Genomic DNA, 17,397 nt, shown 5'->3' on the forward strand with positions numbered 1-17,397 from the left:
TTACCTTTCAAACAAGATAAAACATAACCACCTTTAAACAAATCGTTTGCTTAATTGTATTTATGTAGATATAATTATATCTTCTGATGAAAAATGATGATGGCGTAAATACAATCAAAAAAGAAGATAACCCAATTAGGTCTATAATACTTACTTTAATTGTTCGTAGGCCTAATCTTCAGTACTGTTTCACAAATCTATAGTAGGCTCTAGATCAATGTTAAATGTCTCAGTTATTTCTCGTAATAACACAGAATAAACTATCCACTAATCACACTTAAATTTAAGCATAATCTATTTTTTAGATCGCCTAGCATGGGATATTCTGACGTCGAACGCTCATTTATTTTTCTAAGCGTTTTGTTTTCTCACTGTTTGTGGTATTTATTTAAACTTTGGTTGATTAGGCATGGGATTTTATTAATAGAAATAGGCTTAAGTGACGTTCAATCAACTATTGTTTATCATACTTCAATAAGTACAGTTTGGCCGAAAAAATTAAACTTATGAACGTCGTCATCTTTTGAAAGAAGATTTTAGATAAACTAAAATGTCATGTGACGCCTCGAAGCAACGATACCCCAAAAACGCGTTTAGTAGAGAACAAAACATATAATTTTAGCTTAAAGATATTTGTATTTAGATTTTTTATTTTTATCACGTTTGCAAAAGAAACAGCTATTAAATGGTGTAGTTTAATTGTAATATTGTTAATTAACAAATTAGTACGTTGAGAGGCTAAGCAATTACTGTCTCTTCGTGGAAGCACAAATCCATTTCATGGCGTAAAGTTGCACGTCCACTATGTTGACTGCTACCATATGATGCAATTTGTTATGATACGCGCATGCGTAATCAATTGGCATGCCTACTGCCCAATTTGAGCACTTGTTCAGTGCATTTTGGCGTTTACTCTCTCCAGGCCTGGAATTCCGCATAGGTGATGGTTACAACTCGGGTACGACTCGAGTTGTTGCCCGTTTTTGCTGGCAATTTAACTTAGGATCTCACGGGCAATGCGTTGTAAAGGAAAATTGTTGGCATTTATGTTTCATAAAAGCATGATATATAAAGTAAATCTGATGAATGAGACTGTTATGAAAATCTCATGGAAGAATGGTATTGGATATTGACCTTGACATTAATTTAAGCAGACAATAAAACTGTTGTATTTCAGTCTCCTCCAATATCAACATCAAGTGATAACAGCACAGTAACATTATTTTAGTAATGAATTTATTTACTTTTGCCTTCAATGAGGTTTAAGAATATGTTTCTAATACTCGATAATAATATGGAAATTATTCCAATTTCTGTATGTTAATTATTTTTTTTGTAAGAAACAAATTTTACTGTATGCATGTTACATTGCACTGTATTTTACGTATGTTAAGCTATGTCTACACTATCAAAATTTATCTGAAAAAAAAATGTGATGTGCCATATATGAACATGTCAAATCACTACGTATTTGAGAATATTACTACCATATTTGAGCATACCACTACTATATTTGAGCATACCACTACCATATTTGGGCACATCGCACTTTTTTTGCCATATAAATTTTGATAGTGTAGACAGAGCTTTAGAAATACATTTGAAAGTGTGAACGAACACCGTAAAAATGTTCAGGCATATTATTTTTGTATACACTTTTTTCTTCAATTTGTCTAGCTTTTAATATTTTCACAACGAAGCTTATACATTGTTATCCATTAGACCTAATATGTGTTAATTTTGAAAACTAACTTTATTTCCCTCCACCCAATTAGTTACAAGTATTCGATTTCCAACCTTAATTGATATCTCACATGAGTTTTACATCTTATATCGGCCTATAAATTATTCAAAGATACGATATTTTCTAATATTGATATCTGTGTCGATATTTCGTTTTCGATAAATGTTAAAACAAGTGTTTTGACCACTCTCCATTAGTGTATGTAGGCCTATGATGGGTCTATATATCTTATAAATGTTCCTTTTTTCACTAACCCTTTAGTAGCAGGGGCAATACGCAGTTACTGTGAAATTAAAAAGAAATATTATAAAATTAGATCTGTAACTATGAGTTCAAATGCTTTGAAAACAAGTGATTATAGGATAAACACATTTACCTGCTACACGCGAAAGTTCTACTTTTATTTACAAGGAATGACCAGTCTCACGTGTATTTTCTATATATTGATATATACAACTAATCTAAATCATGTTTGATCAAATTAACATACCTCTTCGGCAAGTTTCTCCTGTGAAGCCATGTAGACATGTACACATTTCATCACCATCGCCATTGTAACCACATTCCCCTCCATTCAAACAATTTAAGCTGCAATCATTTTCTAAATGTCATACCAAATTAATAATACATTTGGTTATCATTATATTGACATGGTTAGTTGTTTTAGTTATTTTGAGTTCGTAAGCTATCTTTCGGGATTTGTGAGAGTAATTATTATTGTCTCTGCCCTAACACTTTGTAGGAAACAATGCATTTGGGGTTATATAATCCTACTGTAAAATGTTTTTTTTTGGTTTTAAATTAATTTTTTATAGATGAAATGGCGTTTTAGTACAAATTGTAACCATTTATTTTGTCTTTTTACAAGTGAAATCATTATTTTTTACTCTTTTCTTACCTTCTTCACATGTCTCACCAGTATATGTGTCCAAACATGTACAAGTGTATCCTGAACCATCGCTTGTACAAGTACCTCCATTAAGACAAGGAGCATTGCCACATGGATCTAAATTAAATATACCGTTTATGAAAAAAGGAAATGAAATAATAATATTTTTTGTTTTCGTTTTTGTTGTGTTTATGTATTTTTAGGATTATTTTAGGAGGAATAGAGAGTAGGTGACTGAAGCCTAATCGTAAAGACGATAGGGTTGTGTTAGCAATGATTGTGGTAACATTATAATAAATTATGAACATATTTTTTTTATCTATCTTATTGTAAGCCTATAGTATTTGTTCTGGGCTTACCTTGTGTTTCACATGTCAGGCCAATATACGGCTCCAGACATGCACACGTGTATTCAGAGCCATCGTTGATACAAGTACCTCCATTAAGACAAGGATAACATATGCATGGATCTGAAGGTAATAGAAGGAAGGTAAGAAAAAAAAATACAAAAATAAATAATTAAGGGGACATGATTAATTCCTTAATCAATAACATAGAAGTTGCAATAATTAATACCGCATTGCTATATCTAATGACGTGGAATACAATAGAACCCCTACTTTGGGACACCCCTATTAAGGGAACAGTTTCCCTCAAAGAGAGGGACAATGTTTTTAATACTGGGCACACCCTACCCGGGGGACACTCATATTAAGGGGAAGCGGACAATTTTGAGTGTGCCAAATACTTGATTCAACCCCTATTGAGGGAAAAATATCTTATTTTGTCATAAAAATGACCAAATAATTATTAATTTATATCGTTATCAATACACAAATATAATATCCTAATAATTATAATAATTTCTCAGCTGGCATGACAGTTTTTATTGATGAAACGTTGGCTGCTAAAGTTTTAATTCTTCTTAATTTCTATAGTCCAGATCAATTAGTTTTCATTGTTATATTTGTATATTTGTTTTGCCTATATTAAGGTTTTTTTTGGTAGTGTCCCCAAATTAGCAGCACTTCTATTAGGGGACAATTTTTTGGGTCCCGAAGGTGTCCCCTTAATTGTGATTCTACTTTATTTTTTCATGGATCTGAAGGTAATGAAGAAATGAATACAACAATAAATAATCAAGACGACATGCAATAACAGAAAAGAAAAGTTGCAATAATTAATACTGCATTGCTATATCTAAATGACGTGGAATACAATAGAACCCCTACTTTGGGAACAGTTTCCCACAAAAATAGGGGAATGTTTAACACTATACGGCCACCCCCTACTCAAGGGACACCCATATTAAGGGGACGGAGACACTGTTGAGTGTGCCAAATGGTTGATTCAATCCCTATTAAAGGAAAAATATATCATATAAAATGACCAAATAATAATTAATTCATAACATTATCAATACAAAAATATAACATCCTGATAATTATAATACTTTCTCAGCTTCCATGACAGTTTTCATTGATGAAACGTTGGCTGCTAAAGTTTCAATTCTTCTTAATTTCTATCGTCCAGATCAACTAGTTTTCATTGTTATATTTGTATGTTTTTTTTTGCCCATATTAAGGGTTTTTTGGTAGTGTCCCCAAAGTAGCAGCACTTCTATTAGGGGACAATTTGTAAGGATTCTACTGTATTTCGTTTTGCAACTTTGTTTTAGTGTGATGTTTGAGCTGATCTTACTTTCAAATTCACATGTTGTACCACTGTGTGAGTCATAACATGTACATGTGTATCCTGACACATCGTTTGTACAAGTACCTCCGTTAAGACAAGGATCACTGTTGCATGCATTTGAAGCTAAAGTAATATGAAATAATAATTATCATAGAAACTAAAAAAATAACAACAAAACAAACATCTTTTTTAGAAAGAATGAAAATGTGAAAAATCCGTGAATGACGGTTGCTGTAACAGTGATTGTGGTAACATTAACATTAATTACAAAATGATATGCGTTTGATTATCATGCAGTAATATTTGCTTTGAGCTACATTGTCTATGGGGCCAGACAGGCAGAGCCACCGTTGCAAGGATTGCAAATGCATGAATCATGAAATTATAGAAAAAGATGGTTATTACAAAACAAACAAACAATAGTATGACGTATTTAGTTTTGCAGCTTTGTTTAGTTTGAGCTTCTCTTACTCTGTGTTTGACATGTCGCGCCGGTGTATGTGTCCAAACATGTACAAGTGTATCCTGAACCATCGTTGGTACAAGTACCTCCATTAAGACAAGGAGCACTGCCACATGGATCTAAAATTAAAAGAAAGCTATCATGAAATAACGACAATATTCATCCAGAAATATGATGTATTATTTTTCTTTAAATCTTCGCTTTTGTGGTTGTTATGGTTTTACTTACTTTGTGTTTGACATGTCGCGCCGGTGTTTGTGTCTAAACATGTACAAGTGTATCCTGAACCATCATTGGTACAAGTACCTCCATTAAGACAAGGGTCACTTCCACATGGATCTAGAGTTAAAATAAAACTATGTTTATGACATAACGACAAACATTATTGGTGAAATGACGGGAATAATCATATTAAAATATAAGGTATTGGTTTTTCAATATTTCTTTTTTTAGTTTTCTTACTTTGTGTTTGACATGTCGCGCCGGTGTATGTGTCTAAACATGTACAAGTGTATCCTGAACCATCATTGGTACAAGTACCTCCATTAAGACAAGGGTCACTTCCACATGGATCTAGAGTTAAAAGAAAGCTATAGTTTATGACAAAACGAGAAACATTATTGGTGAAATGACGACAATAATCATTTAAATAAAGGGATTTGTTTTTCAACATTTCGTTTATGTGGTTATATTTATCGTTTTTCTTACTTTGTGTTTGACATGTTGTGCCAGTATATGTGTCTAAACATGTACAAGTGTATCCTGAACCATCGTTGGTACAAGTGCCTCCATTAAGACAGGGAGCACTGCCACATGAATCTAGAATTAAAAGAAAACTATCTTTATGACAAAATGACAACAATAATTAGTGAAGTAACGACAATATTCATACAGAAATATGAGGTATTTTTTTTTTATACCTTCGCTTTTGTGGTTGTTATGGTTTTAATTACTTACTTTGTGTTTGACATGTCGCGCCGGTGTTTGTGTCCAAACATGTACAAGTGTATCCTGAACCATCGTTTGTACAAGTACCTCCATTAAGACAAGGAGCACTACCACATGGATCTAGTTAGTTAAAAGAAAACCATAGTACATAACAAAACGATGACAAAACACTATTGGTGAAATGACGACAATAATCATTTCAATATAAGGAATTTGTTTTTCTACATTTCATATTTGTGGTTGTTATGGTTTTTCTTACATTGTGTTTGACATGTTGTACCAGTGTATGTGTCTAAACAAGTACAAGTGTATCCTGAACCATCGTTGGTACAAGTACCTCCATTAAGACAAGGAGCACTACCACAGGGATCTAGAGTTAAAAGAAAACTATAGTTCATGACAAAACGAGAAACATTATTGTTGAAATGACGACAATAATCATTTGAATATAAGAGATTTGTTTTTCAACATTTCGTTTGTGTGGTGTTTATGGTTATCTTACTTTGTGTTTGACATGTCGCGCCGGTGTATGTGTCCAAACATGTACAAGTGTATCCTGAACCATCGTTAGTACAAGTACCTCCATTAAGACAAGGATTACTACCACATGGATCTAGAGTTAAAAGAAAACTATAGTTCATGACAAAACGAGAAACATTATTGGTGAAATGACGACAATAATCATTTGAATATAAAGTATTAGTTTTTCAACATTTCGTTTTTGTGGTGTTTATGGTTATCTTACTTTGTGTTTGACATGTTGCGCCGGTGTATGTGTCCAAACATGTACAAGTGTATCCTGAACCATCGTTGGTACAAGTGCCTCCATTAAGACAGGGAGCACTGCCACATGGATCTAGAATTAAAAGAAAACTATCTTTATGACAAAACGACAAAAATAATTAGTGAAGTAACGACAATATTCATACAGAAATATGAGGTATTATTTTTTTTATACCTTCGCTTTTGTGGTTGTTATGGTTTTAATTACTTACTTTGTGTTTGACATGTCGCGCCGGTGTTTGTGTCCAAACATGTACAAGTGTATCCTGAACCATCGTTGGTACAAGTACCTCCATTAAGACAAGGACTACTTCCACATGGATCTAGTTAGTTAAAAGAAAACCATAGTACATAACAAAACGATGACAAAACACTATTGGTGAAATGACGACAATAATCATTTGAATATAAGGAATTTGTTTTTCTAAATTTCATATTTGTGGTTGTTATGGTTTTTCTTACTTTGTCACTTTGACATGTTGTACCAGTGTATGTGTCTAAACAAGTACACGTGTATCCTGAACCATCGTTGGTACAAGTACCTCCATTAAGACAAGGAGCACTACCACATGGATCTAGAATTAAAAGAAAACTATAGTTTTTGACAAAACGACAAAAATGATTCGTGAAATGACGACAATAATCATACTAAAATAATTCGTTTGTGTGGAAAAAATAATAGGTCTGAATGTAAGGTTCCGGTATACATTAAAGGAAAAAAGGATTGTTAACAATTATAAGTACCTCGGAGTGGTGTTTGACTATAAGCTTAATAGTTGGCTCATGTTGACCATATAGTTAAGAAGATAAACACAAGGCTGTACCATTTGAGGAAACTCGATTCGTTTGGGATAAAGCAAGATATTTGTAGAATGTTTTACTCCTCATGGATGTTATCTATTTAGGGGATATTGTATGTTGGTCTTGGATACGAAATTATAACAAAAGATTCGTAAGATAGTCATTTTCTTTATATTTATTTAAGGCAAGTCAAGATATGAGCATTGTTATTTCCATTATATTTAATGTATCTGTATCTGGTGATTATATTTTTTAATTTTTCTTACTTTGTGTTTGACATGTTGTGCCAGTGTATGTGTCTAAACATGTACAAGTGTATCCTGAACCATCGTGGGTACAAGTACCTCCATTAAGACAAGGACCACTGTCGCATGCATCTAAAGTTATTAGATAATAAAGGTTTATATAAAAATACGAAAATAATTATACTTTTAATAGGCCTATAAGATGAGCAAAATTGTTGATTAAGATAACTATTACAAAATAATTATTGTATTGTATAAGTCTTTTTTTGTAAATAAAATAACTAAATTTGTTAGCACTTACTATTGCAAACAAAATCTGCATCTTCTTCAACTGTTTTGAAAAAAAAGAAACGATTATTATTGTATATCAATTAGATTTTAATAGAACAATTACAATCTGAAGAAAAAACAATGTAACAGATATGACAACAATCTAAATCAAAATGTAGAACATTTCGTTTATTCGGCTTATGAGAAGAGAAAACATCATTACGCAACACATGTGGAACACATACAGTACTTGTGTGTTTTTTAAAATATATAGCTACAGATGAAATAAAACCCCGAATATTTCTTTTAATTAGCTTAATACATTTTTTGTTTCATTCTGTTCTGATTTTCTTTTAATTGCCATAGTAAGAATTTTAATATGTTTGTACCTAAGTAGGTTAACTTACCACATACACCACACATAAGAGGGCATCCTCTTTCGACGTAAGATAGGCCTATACCACACTGAGCTGGATACCAGCCTGCATAACAGTACTCATGTGTATCTTCACAAATTGCTAACAAAGAAAACCAACAGAAAACCACTTCACAAACCATAAACCATAGTATAAACTACATTATAATGTAAAACGTGTCCATTTTGGCACCGGCCAAGGATTACCAATAGTAATTTAATCACTGCCCAATCATCAGACAGGTGATAATCCAACTGAAACAGTTCACCGGGATAAGTAGGAAAGCCAGTCGACAAATCTAGGAGAGTGCGCCCGAAATTAATTCAAAGTTTAAGGGTGTTGGAAAACACATTATTTTGTATTAGTGTAATATTATTTATATATTTATTTTCAACAATATTTTACGAGGGTGGTCCATTCAGCCAAAGCTGATCATTAGGGACCCTCACAAAAATACAACATGACGAGACATAAACATGTAACAAAAAACTTTAAAATTAAAATAAATATAATTTATAAAGATATAATAAAGCCCCAAAAAATAAGAATGAAAAATTAAATGAAATAAATTGGCCATCTCAGAAAAAAAGAAAGGAAAAAGGAAGCAACTAAACAAGAAGATGATTCTTGCGCAGAAATTTGAAGGAAGAGTAAAATGAAGCAAGTCGGATATCTAAAGAAAGAGAATTCCAAAAAGTTGGAGCATTGTAGCTAAAAGGCTGTTTAACAAGTTCCAAGTAAGGTATGTGTATAAGGAAATCACCGTTAGTGTCGTGTGGCAATGCGCCCATTAGATGTGATCTTGCAAGTAGACAGATTGAAGAGCAAGATTATGAAGAGCTTTAAAAGTAGGGCAGACAAGTTGATATCGATATCAATATCGATAAGGGTATCAGCAAAAATTTATAAATTATTGCATTTAAAATCATAATTAGAGAAATTTGTAATCTACAAAATTTTATAGTGAGATAAAGAACTTTGAGAGCACAATGGATATTCATACAGAGGCCTATCCCTTTTCTTTCGTGCAATTATTTCATTCTTGATTTCAAGGACGTTTAGTAATTTCAATACTGGCAAATAACAATGCAATATAATTTCAACATTTCTAAAAACTCAACATTGATAATTATTCAATAACAGACAAATAACAATAAAACCTGTAAAATATAAATGTTATCAATAATTTGAAATTAAAAACTTTTACAACAGATAGATAGGGGATAGCATTCTTATTTCATATTCGTGAATCTGTATTTTGTCAAACGTGTTCTGTTATTGTTTACCTAAAAAAGTAAAAAATATTTTTTTTTAAAACGATCAACCTCTTCGTTCAAAATCGAGGTACTTACTTGTGCAGCCGTTTCCATAGTAACCGTTTGGACAAGTGCATCTGCAATCACTAGTTATTGTTCCACAGTTTTCACATTCCTGGTTGCAAACTGTAATTATTATGTACGCGATAAATATTTAGTTAATTTAAAAAAAAAATTGTTTTTAATTGCTTCATTATAATAATAAATAATTCTGTAATAATAATGAAACAAATATATAAAACAAACCTAAATATTTACGTTATTAACATCAAACACATTGTAACTTATTTCACATTTGTATTGTACTTTTTTAAATTTTAACATACTATATGGTTTATGAATGTTGTGTGAAAAAATAAAGAATACTCATACAATACAATACGATGTCAACAAAATAATAGTCGTTAACTTTAAATCTATAACAACAAATGTAAACTTACCACATTCTTCACTGTGTTCCGAACATGGACCTAAAAATTAAACATGTTCATATAATATAAATAAGCCTACTCTAGATATCGTATCTACCATTAATAGGGAGCCTTCGGTTTGTAAAAATGTACTCTTATCTTGACATGGAACTCAAATCAACTGTGTCGACATAAGCGCTCCGAGCAACTTAACGCAACTGCCAAGCACACACAACATGCCGACATAGTTCTTTCTCATGTTGTAATGCAAGTGTCATCAATTCGTTCCCAATACATTTTAGGACCGAGTGACTGGCTTCACATTATCTATTAAAACTGTATTCGGGTGGCTTACTTACGGCATTGATTTTCATAGCACTCGTCAGAACCCGAGGAACACTCGGTACAACTTGGTCCACTCACGTATGGTTGTCGATTGTAATTACCACTGAAAACGATTGTTTATCATTTATCAAATTAATATATTTACTTAATTAGGCATAATTAAAAAAGGAAAAGTCAATGGCAACTTCCGAGCATAGTAAATCGTATTGAGTAGGATGCCATGTATAGTTACAACATAGAAAGGCATTAATTGGAAAACTTGAAAAAAACATATCCATAGAGCCCCTCACATTCGTACCTTATATGGATAATAGTACATGTACCTATACATTATAGGTATAAGCAGGAAAGAGTGAAATTTAACACTTCCCTGGTCTAAGATTAATCACCTGATCACCTAACTTGTCAATAATATCATTATTAACTTTAATAATCATTAATAACAGTAAACACTTTTAAAGTTAATATCTCTAACAAAACAATTGTGATATACATATCAGATGAAACACAATACGTACGCGGGCCCGTAGTTACACGTCAATAGCCACACGTCCGACTGACCCTGTGGTGTAGATTCGCAGAATGTAAGGCCGCAGCCCACTGCATACGAGTCCGCCCAAACCACCTATACATAAACATACCACAGAGATAGGAAAATGAATGTTACAGGATCATTTTTGTGTTTACAGATAGATGAAGTGATTTTTAGGATTTCCTTGCGCAATTATGAAACGACATATGGTGTTAATATGTAATATATATAAGATATAGGCCTACATTACTATTTACAGAATAGGCCTACCAACAGTAAAATTATTATTTTTAAACGTTTTATAAAATCCATTATCATTATCATTATTATGTATGTTATGTCAATAGCCTATTGAAATTAGAGTCAATTGACATAACTTTAGAGTTACCATGTTGTTTATTATTATTCATAATGTTGATAATTAGTAGTATTTCATCATCACATTATCAATTATCAGTTTGATGCAACATGTTGTGTATGTGCACTGCCACCGATGTAAAGGTGAAATTCCAAATAAATTGATTGATATGGAATGCAGTATGCGGCGGTATCACGATCATCAGTGGCAGATATATTCAGATAAGAGTTTTTACCTGTGTGTAATGACCACATACACGCCCCGGTTCACACCCATCCGTGTCATAATCGTAATCTGATACTTCGTTGTACCATGCCTGGGCTGCCTCTAAACCGTTAGGTTGGTATGAGCCAAGCCAAAGGTTTTGTCCGACAGGTTCAAATGGAGAAATATTGTCTGGTTGACCATGGGCGAAACTACAACCATCTGACCACTCTTGTGCCATAGATGCCAAATCATCATCCCATTCCTATTATTTGACAATATAGTAATAATTGAGCGTTATTAATTTGTATTTATTCATACAATGAATATCATAAAAGGCAAGAAAAGGTTGATTTACTGTCCTACAAAACGTTAAAAATAAAGATGAATAAAATAAAAAATTAAATAGGTCATTCTGCAATTTTAAGAAAGTTAGTCACTTCCAAAGAAGAACAAACGAATATTATAAAAGTATCAAAACATTTTAAAAGTATCAGCAGCATACATTTTTTTTCGTTCTACTTCTTGCGATTGAAAACTGAAAACCTATATTTTACTTTTTACCATGGTTAACTGTTTCCAACAAGTGGCAACGAATTAGGACACACATAGATAATTAATACGCCATGTCTACCATGTTTAATAAGTAATAATTAGATGATGATATACAAAAAACCCGATCAGATGACGAGATTAAGAGGATATCGTCATGTCTACATCTTAAGCTCAGGCTACACATCAAACTAGTTTGATAAAAAAAGTGTGATGTGCCCAAATATGGTAGTGATAGACTTAAATATGGTAGTGATAGGACATCATCATGTTCATATGGGCACACCACATTTTATGTGTGATCAAATGACGAGATACAGGATATAATTATCATGTCTGCATATTTCAGAATGGAGGATATGACTAGGTGGTAGGTTTCTGGATCTCGTTGTACGCATCTTTTAGAATAGATGAACAAATGACAAGATCTTTATTTATTGTTTGAAGGTTTGCATGGCGAATGTTAATATAAGTTTGCGGTAGTGCGGACGATCAAATCATATTGATCGAAACAGTTCTTTTTAGAACTAACATAAATGGTATACCGCAAATTTATATCAACAAGATCTTTATCATTTAAACATGTTAGTGATTATCTTTCTGTACTAATAGTATCAATTTTAATGTTACGGCAAGAGTTTGAATTATTTCTAGGCATATTAATTATATTATTAATTTTAATGCGCACGGGGTATTATTCAATTCTGAATACTTTTATTGATTAACTATATAATTAATAAACATACACATTAGTGATCATTACAAAACATTGTTCTTACCATAAATTTCATATCGGCTGCTTCTGGAGAAACTTGTGATCTCAGTTCATTATGTTTGTCAAGAATGGCTTGAGCTTCACTCGTAGAGAAATCAGTGGATCGTCTAACTCGTGAGTGTATATTGCCATTAGATTGGCCAAGTACAAATATAACAAAAATATATATTTCTCTCATTCTAATAAAACAAATTACAATACATTACATTTTTATTTTGTTTTTTTATAGGCTTATAACTACAGTATCGTTTGTGCATATTGTAAGTATTCAATAGAAAAAAAGAAGTACAAGTGTAGTGTAGTATTATAGTCACTATAATATCTCTATGGCTGATCTAAAGAATTTCAACATTTCGTTACTGTTGCTTTCACAGCTTATCAATACAGTAGTCTTTTTACCCCGTGCACCATAGTGTGTTATTATGACAACCTGCTGCCGGTAATTTGTATGTTTCAAATTGTTAGATATTTATCTTCAAAGATGAATTTTCCTCATGTATGATTGATTAAACAAATACTGTAAAGACGTATGGAGAAACAAATAATCGCCTATAGTTATATTGATATATTATTTTGTGAATACTTCTAGTGAAGCGTTAACACCGACATCCATAAATAAATAAATAGAAATTAGGTCCACCTTTACAGATTTAACGTCGGATACATTTAAAAACAGTTACTTTCGTATATTGGTGTTATCGTAACAAATGAAAATTTTAGTGGGAGTATGATTGGAACTATTTTTATTTATTTTATATTAAATGTGGCGTACCTGTTATGGTAAGATAATATATTGTAGAATAAAAATATATTTTCACATAAAAGCTAATGTATACGGGCTACCGAAGCGAAAACCACGTAGCTTGTCCACAAATAATCTATGGGCCCCTCCTCGTTTTTTGTGAATGATCCGCATAAGAAATAATATAGGCCTATAATACATTTGTTGTTTTCCCGACTACTGTTTTCCGCTTGCCGATACCCCTGTTCTTGTAAAAAAATAACATTTAAGAGCAAAACATTATTAATGAATAGTTCTAAGCTGTTTCATCGCTTCTACTTCCAAATGTTTAACTTCTGCACAAAGGAAATTGATCGAGACAAACAGAATGATATAATATTCAACCTTTAACCTCAATTGTTTTCCCTTCATATTTCATGGTTTATCAAAAACAAAACAAAAATAGGACCGATGCAGCGGTAACACACACACAAAAAAACAGATTCTGCAATAAATAGTTCAAGTAATGTACCATCTGAGTCTTGTACATCGTTCTTTGTAATTTAAGCATAGGCTATATTATTACTTCTTTTAAGAGATGTATTGTCCCACTGGACAATTCCCACTGAACAATTAATTAAAAATTCATCTATATATAAATTTACGTAAGGGCAAAATTCAGTAAATCGTGCGTTATTTCTAGAATATTTACTCGATGGTATATAAAGTTGGTTCGTACTTTCGATACTGATTTTAACCACCTGATGTAACCCTGTTTACTAATTAAATTGAGTTCGATAATTAGTTATTGGCAATTGAAACGAATTTAGGTACAACGATTTGCCCCAAATAGGGATGTTTTCCGTTTTCGTGGTATACACTGTCTAATGCATGTCCATCTTGAAAAATACCCGCATACAATAAAACGAGGGTGCTTCGCATTTTCCTATCTCCTCCTACGATAATTGTTTTTAATGGCTGAAAACCGGTTGAACAGCTCGAGTATAGCATCATAATGTTGAAGACAGGCCGATTTTCTTTTAAAAAAATACTATTTTGATAGATTTAATATACGTTCCAAATTATTTGGTTTAACCATGCTTGCATACCTCCATGGTTTAACACAAGTAGGTAAATTTATGGGCCCTTGGAGAATAAACATAAATAGTATTGTAATGCTATACAATACTGTAAATAGGTATTAACCACTTTTGATCGCCATTTGAATCTAGTTTTTATAAATTTCAACTTTCCACTTGACTGTAAAATGAGTAGGCCTACCTGGTTGAAAATACTAGAGGATAAGGCGGCGTGGAAATGGACTTGTCATCCTACTACATTATTCCGAGGCTTAGTACAATGCGCACCTAACAGCTCATTCCAGAATGAACACTTTATGCACACTTTTAAAACAATTTGAATTCATTCAATTTATTATTATTACCTTAAATATAAGTTTACTGTTCATCTCATATATATAAGTTTTCATTTGAATATACTACCATATAATCTAAATCATATCAAATAAACATAGGCCTATGAGATAATTTTCCAGTAATGATTGATTGTTCATATTTTTTGCGTCACTTATACAAATAACGAATGCGAATACATTGAGGAAAACAGGCTTAACAGGACCGAAATTAATAAAAAAAATTAATACAATTAATTTGTTAATATGATTTTTTTTCAATATGTCTCATTGTATCTTTGATCCGAATTTGTTCCTATACGTTGTGCAATCATGATTAGACCTACACTCAAGTTACAACAGAATTTGGAAGTTCAATGCAAACAAATAAAATTGTTATTCCATTAAACAAACACGATCCTGTATTATGTTTAGAGGAAAAACGGCACATGAAAATCTCCCTGACTTTCAAACAAGGTAATAATATTTTCCCTTAATTTTATTCAATTATATATTTTCCTCTATATCATCAACATTTTTCTTCCATATTTAGGCCTATACAATGATACTGGACAGTGAAAACATAATTTAATTATTATTACTTACTTCAATTGTTGGTTTTCAGGCTACAATGATTGATTTTAGTAAAAACAGTTCACAGCAAAATTATTCACTCTTTAATATAATCTAGAGTCTAGATCGACAGCATGTAGCATTCTGACGTCTTACACCCCATTTCTAAGCGTTTTGTACAAACTGGTATTTTTTTAAAGTCTCGGTTGATTAGGCATGATATTTATTTAAAAATAAGTAACGGTAAATCAGTTACTGTGTATATTAAAACTAAATATATCTAAAAGAAAATTCACACAAGCAGACAAACAAAGCATTTCTATTTAAAACGTTTGCCGACAAAATGATATTCATGAACGTCGGCCTCTTTTGAAAGACGATATTTATAAACTACAAAAACTACATAAATACACGGAAGGATTTTTTATGCTATCACTGATTTGTCAAATCTTGACCACAGCCCACAGACAGGCCTACAATTTTGTAAATCTGTCATAGTGGAAGCTAGTCTATCTGTAAATTTACCCTACACCTTTTTTTTTCTTTATTTAGGAAAATTTCCAAGGATAACCATAAGCAAAATAATTCACTATCCGCAATCCTGTTCACAAGACAAACATACACAAGATGCTCTACATAAACATAATAAAAGTCTTATTACAAGTCTTTGCGAGTGGAGTTGTAATTTGTCATTAGAAAAAAACCTGACATATGACAGGACTTCAACCTTTGAATTGGTAGCCAAGCATCATAACCACCACAACTACACTATATTACAGACCCTAAGAATCGATATAACCATTGGCCACTAATGTCCAGTACAAAATCAACTACTGACATTGAGAAGTAATGTTTTTCACATTCAACTAACAAATAAAATACAATATTTCGTTCCTTCATCGTTTGCAAATTCTACGATTAAAATATTTTTTCTCACTTTGTTCTTTTCATTTCCATTAGGCCTATTAATTAATATTCAAATATTATTTATTTTCTAAAATACGATATAATAATTTTATTCAATATGGGCCTACACATACAATTTGAGTTATATTAATTGTGACTGAACACATTCGAGTTATTTAGATTCTTAAATAGATTTATATAATAACAGTATTCGCACCAGTACACTTGGATGGAGCCGTATTTTAGTTCGTGAAAACGCCCAATTCAAAGCCATTATTTCATTTATACAAATAAATAAATTCATTGACCATAATATCCACTTGATTAAATCTTATCGTTACAAATTAAATGGGTGTGGGAGTAAATTTTGTGGAGGAGGGGTCTGGGGAGGTGAGGCTCCAAATTTCACTTCTATATCGAGTTCTGTATTACGGATAACTCAACGAATATGCTAAATATATATTTCATATGACCAGCTAAGATCAGATAAAGTGGTTTAAATAGAAATTGTAGCTTTGTTTTCTTTTATTTATTATTAGTTTATGTATTTTGTTTGTTTGTTTGCTTTTTTATATTTATATACACAATATTGTATTACAACACATTTCTATTTGTAGTATAATTAATTTACCAAGCATTCTGATACAATTTTTTACTGTATTTTATCACTTCTCGATATTAATTGTGTTGTATGTTTTCATATCTAGGGGGTATTTATTTGATTATACATGTTACCAAAAAATTAAACGCCTCAACTAAATAAACGCCTCTCCCGAATAAACTCCACCCCTAAAAATCCTCCGAAAGAATAAACGCCTCGGGGCATTTATTCGAAAATACGGTAGGCCTACTTTACTTTACGTCTTAATTATTTCATAATGGGTAATATAAATTACATGGGTCAGTAAATTCCCATTTTACAGTTCTTAGTTCCTTCATCGTCGTTTACGAATTCTACGTCTAGAACATTTTTTTCTAACTAATTAAATTAACTTATTATTTACTTTTAGTTACAGAACAAAGCCTACCCTATCTAAGAA

At 31.9% G+C, this 17,397-nt stretch overlaps 2 protein-coding genes and 1 long non-coding RNA gene across 3 annotated transcripts; all 3 read right to left on the minus strand.

Moving 5' to 3' along the window:
- Positions 1-2,001: 2,001 nt before the first annotated feature.
- LOC140057583 (uncharacterized) lies at positions 2,002-5,267 on the minus strand. Its single transcript, XM_072103299.1, has 8 exons — positions 5,254-5,267; positions 5,020-5,147; positions 4,800-4,910; positions 4,335-4,451; positions 2,993-3,103; positions 2,643-2,750; positions 2,235-2,345; positions 2,002-2,027 (listed from the first exon to the last, which is right to left on the minus strand). The coding sequence occupies exons 1-8, from the start codon at positions 5,265-5,267 to the stop codon at positions 2,002-2,004; spliced, it is 726 nt and encodes a 241-aa protein (XP_071959400.1).
- Positions 5,268-5,425: 158 nt separating this feature from the next.
- Positions 5,426-6,014, minus strand: LOC140056340 (uncharacterized). The gene is made up of 3 exons (XR_011846748.1): positions 5,999-6,014; positions 5,749-5,859; positions 5,426-5,610 (listed from the first exon to the last, which is right to left on the minus strand). It is a non-coding gene; the product is annotated as an uncharacterized lncRNA (long non-coding RNA).
- Positions 6,015-6,853: 839 nt separating this feature from the next.
- On the minus strand, positions 6,854-12,924 carry LOC140057584 (cysteine-rich venom protein latisemin-like). The gene is made up of 11 exons (XM_072103300.1): positions 12,751-12,924; positions 11,451-11,684; positions 10,844-10,950; positions 10,340-10,428; positions 10,011-10,040; positions 9,607-9,696; positions 8,246-8,356; positions 7,870-7,899; positions 7,590-7,700; positions 6,985-7,097; positions 6,854-6,895 (listed from the first exon to the last, which is right to left on the minus strand). The coding sequence occupies exons 1-11, from the start codon at positions 12,922-12,924 to the stop codon at positions 6,854-6,856; spliced, it is 1,131 nt and encodes a 376-aa protein (XP_071959401.1).
- Between the last annotated feature and the right edge of the window lie 4,473 nt (positions 12,925-17,397).

Source organism: Antedon mediterranea, chromosome 8 (genome assembly GCF_964355755.1).
Source record: "Antedon mediterranea chromosome 8, ecAntMedi1.1, whole genome shotgun sequence".
NCBI lineage: Eukaryota > Metazoa > Echinodermata > Crinoidea > Comatulida > Antedonidae > Antedon > Antedon mediterranea.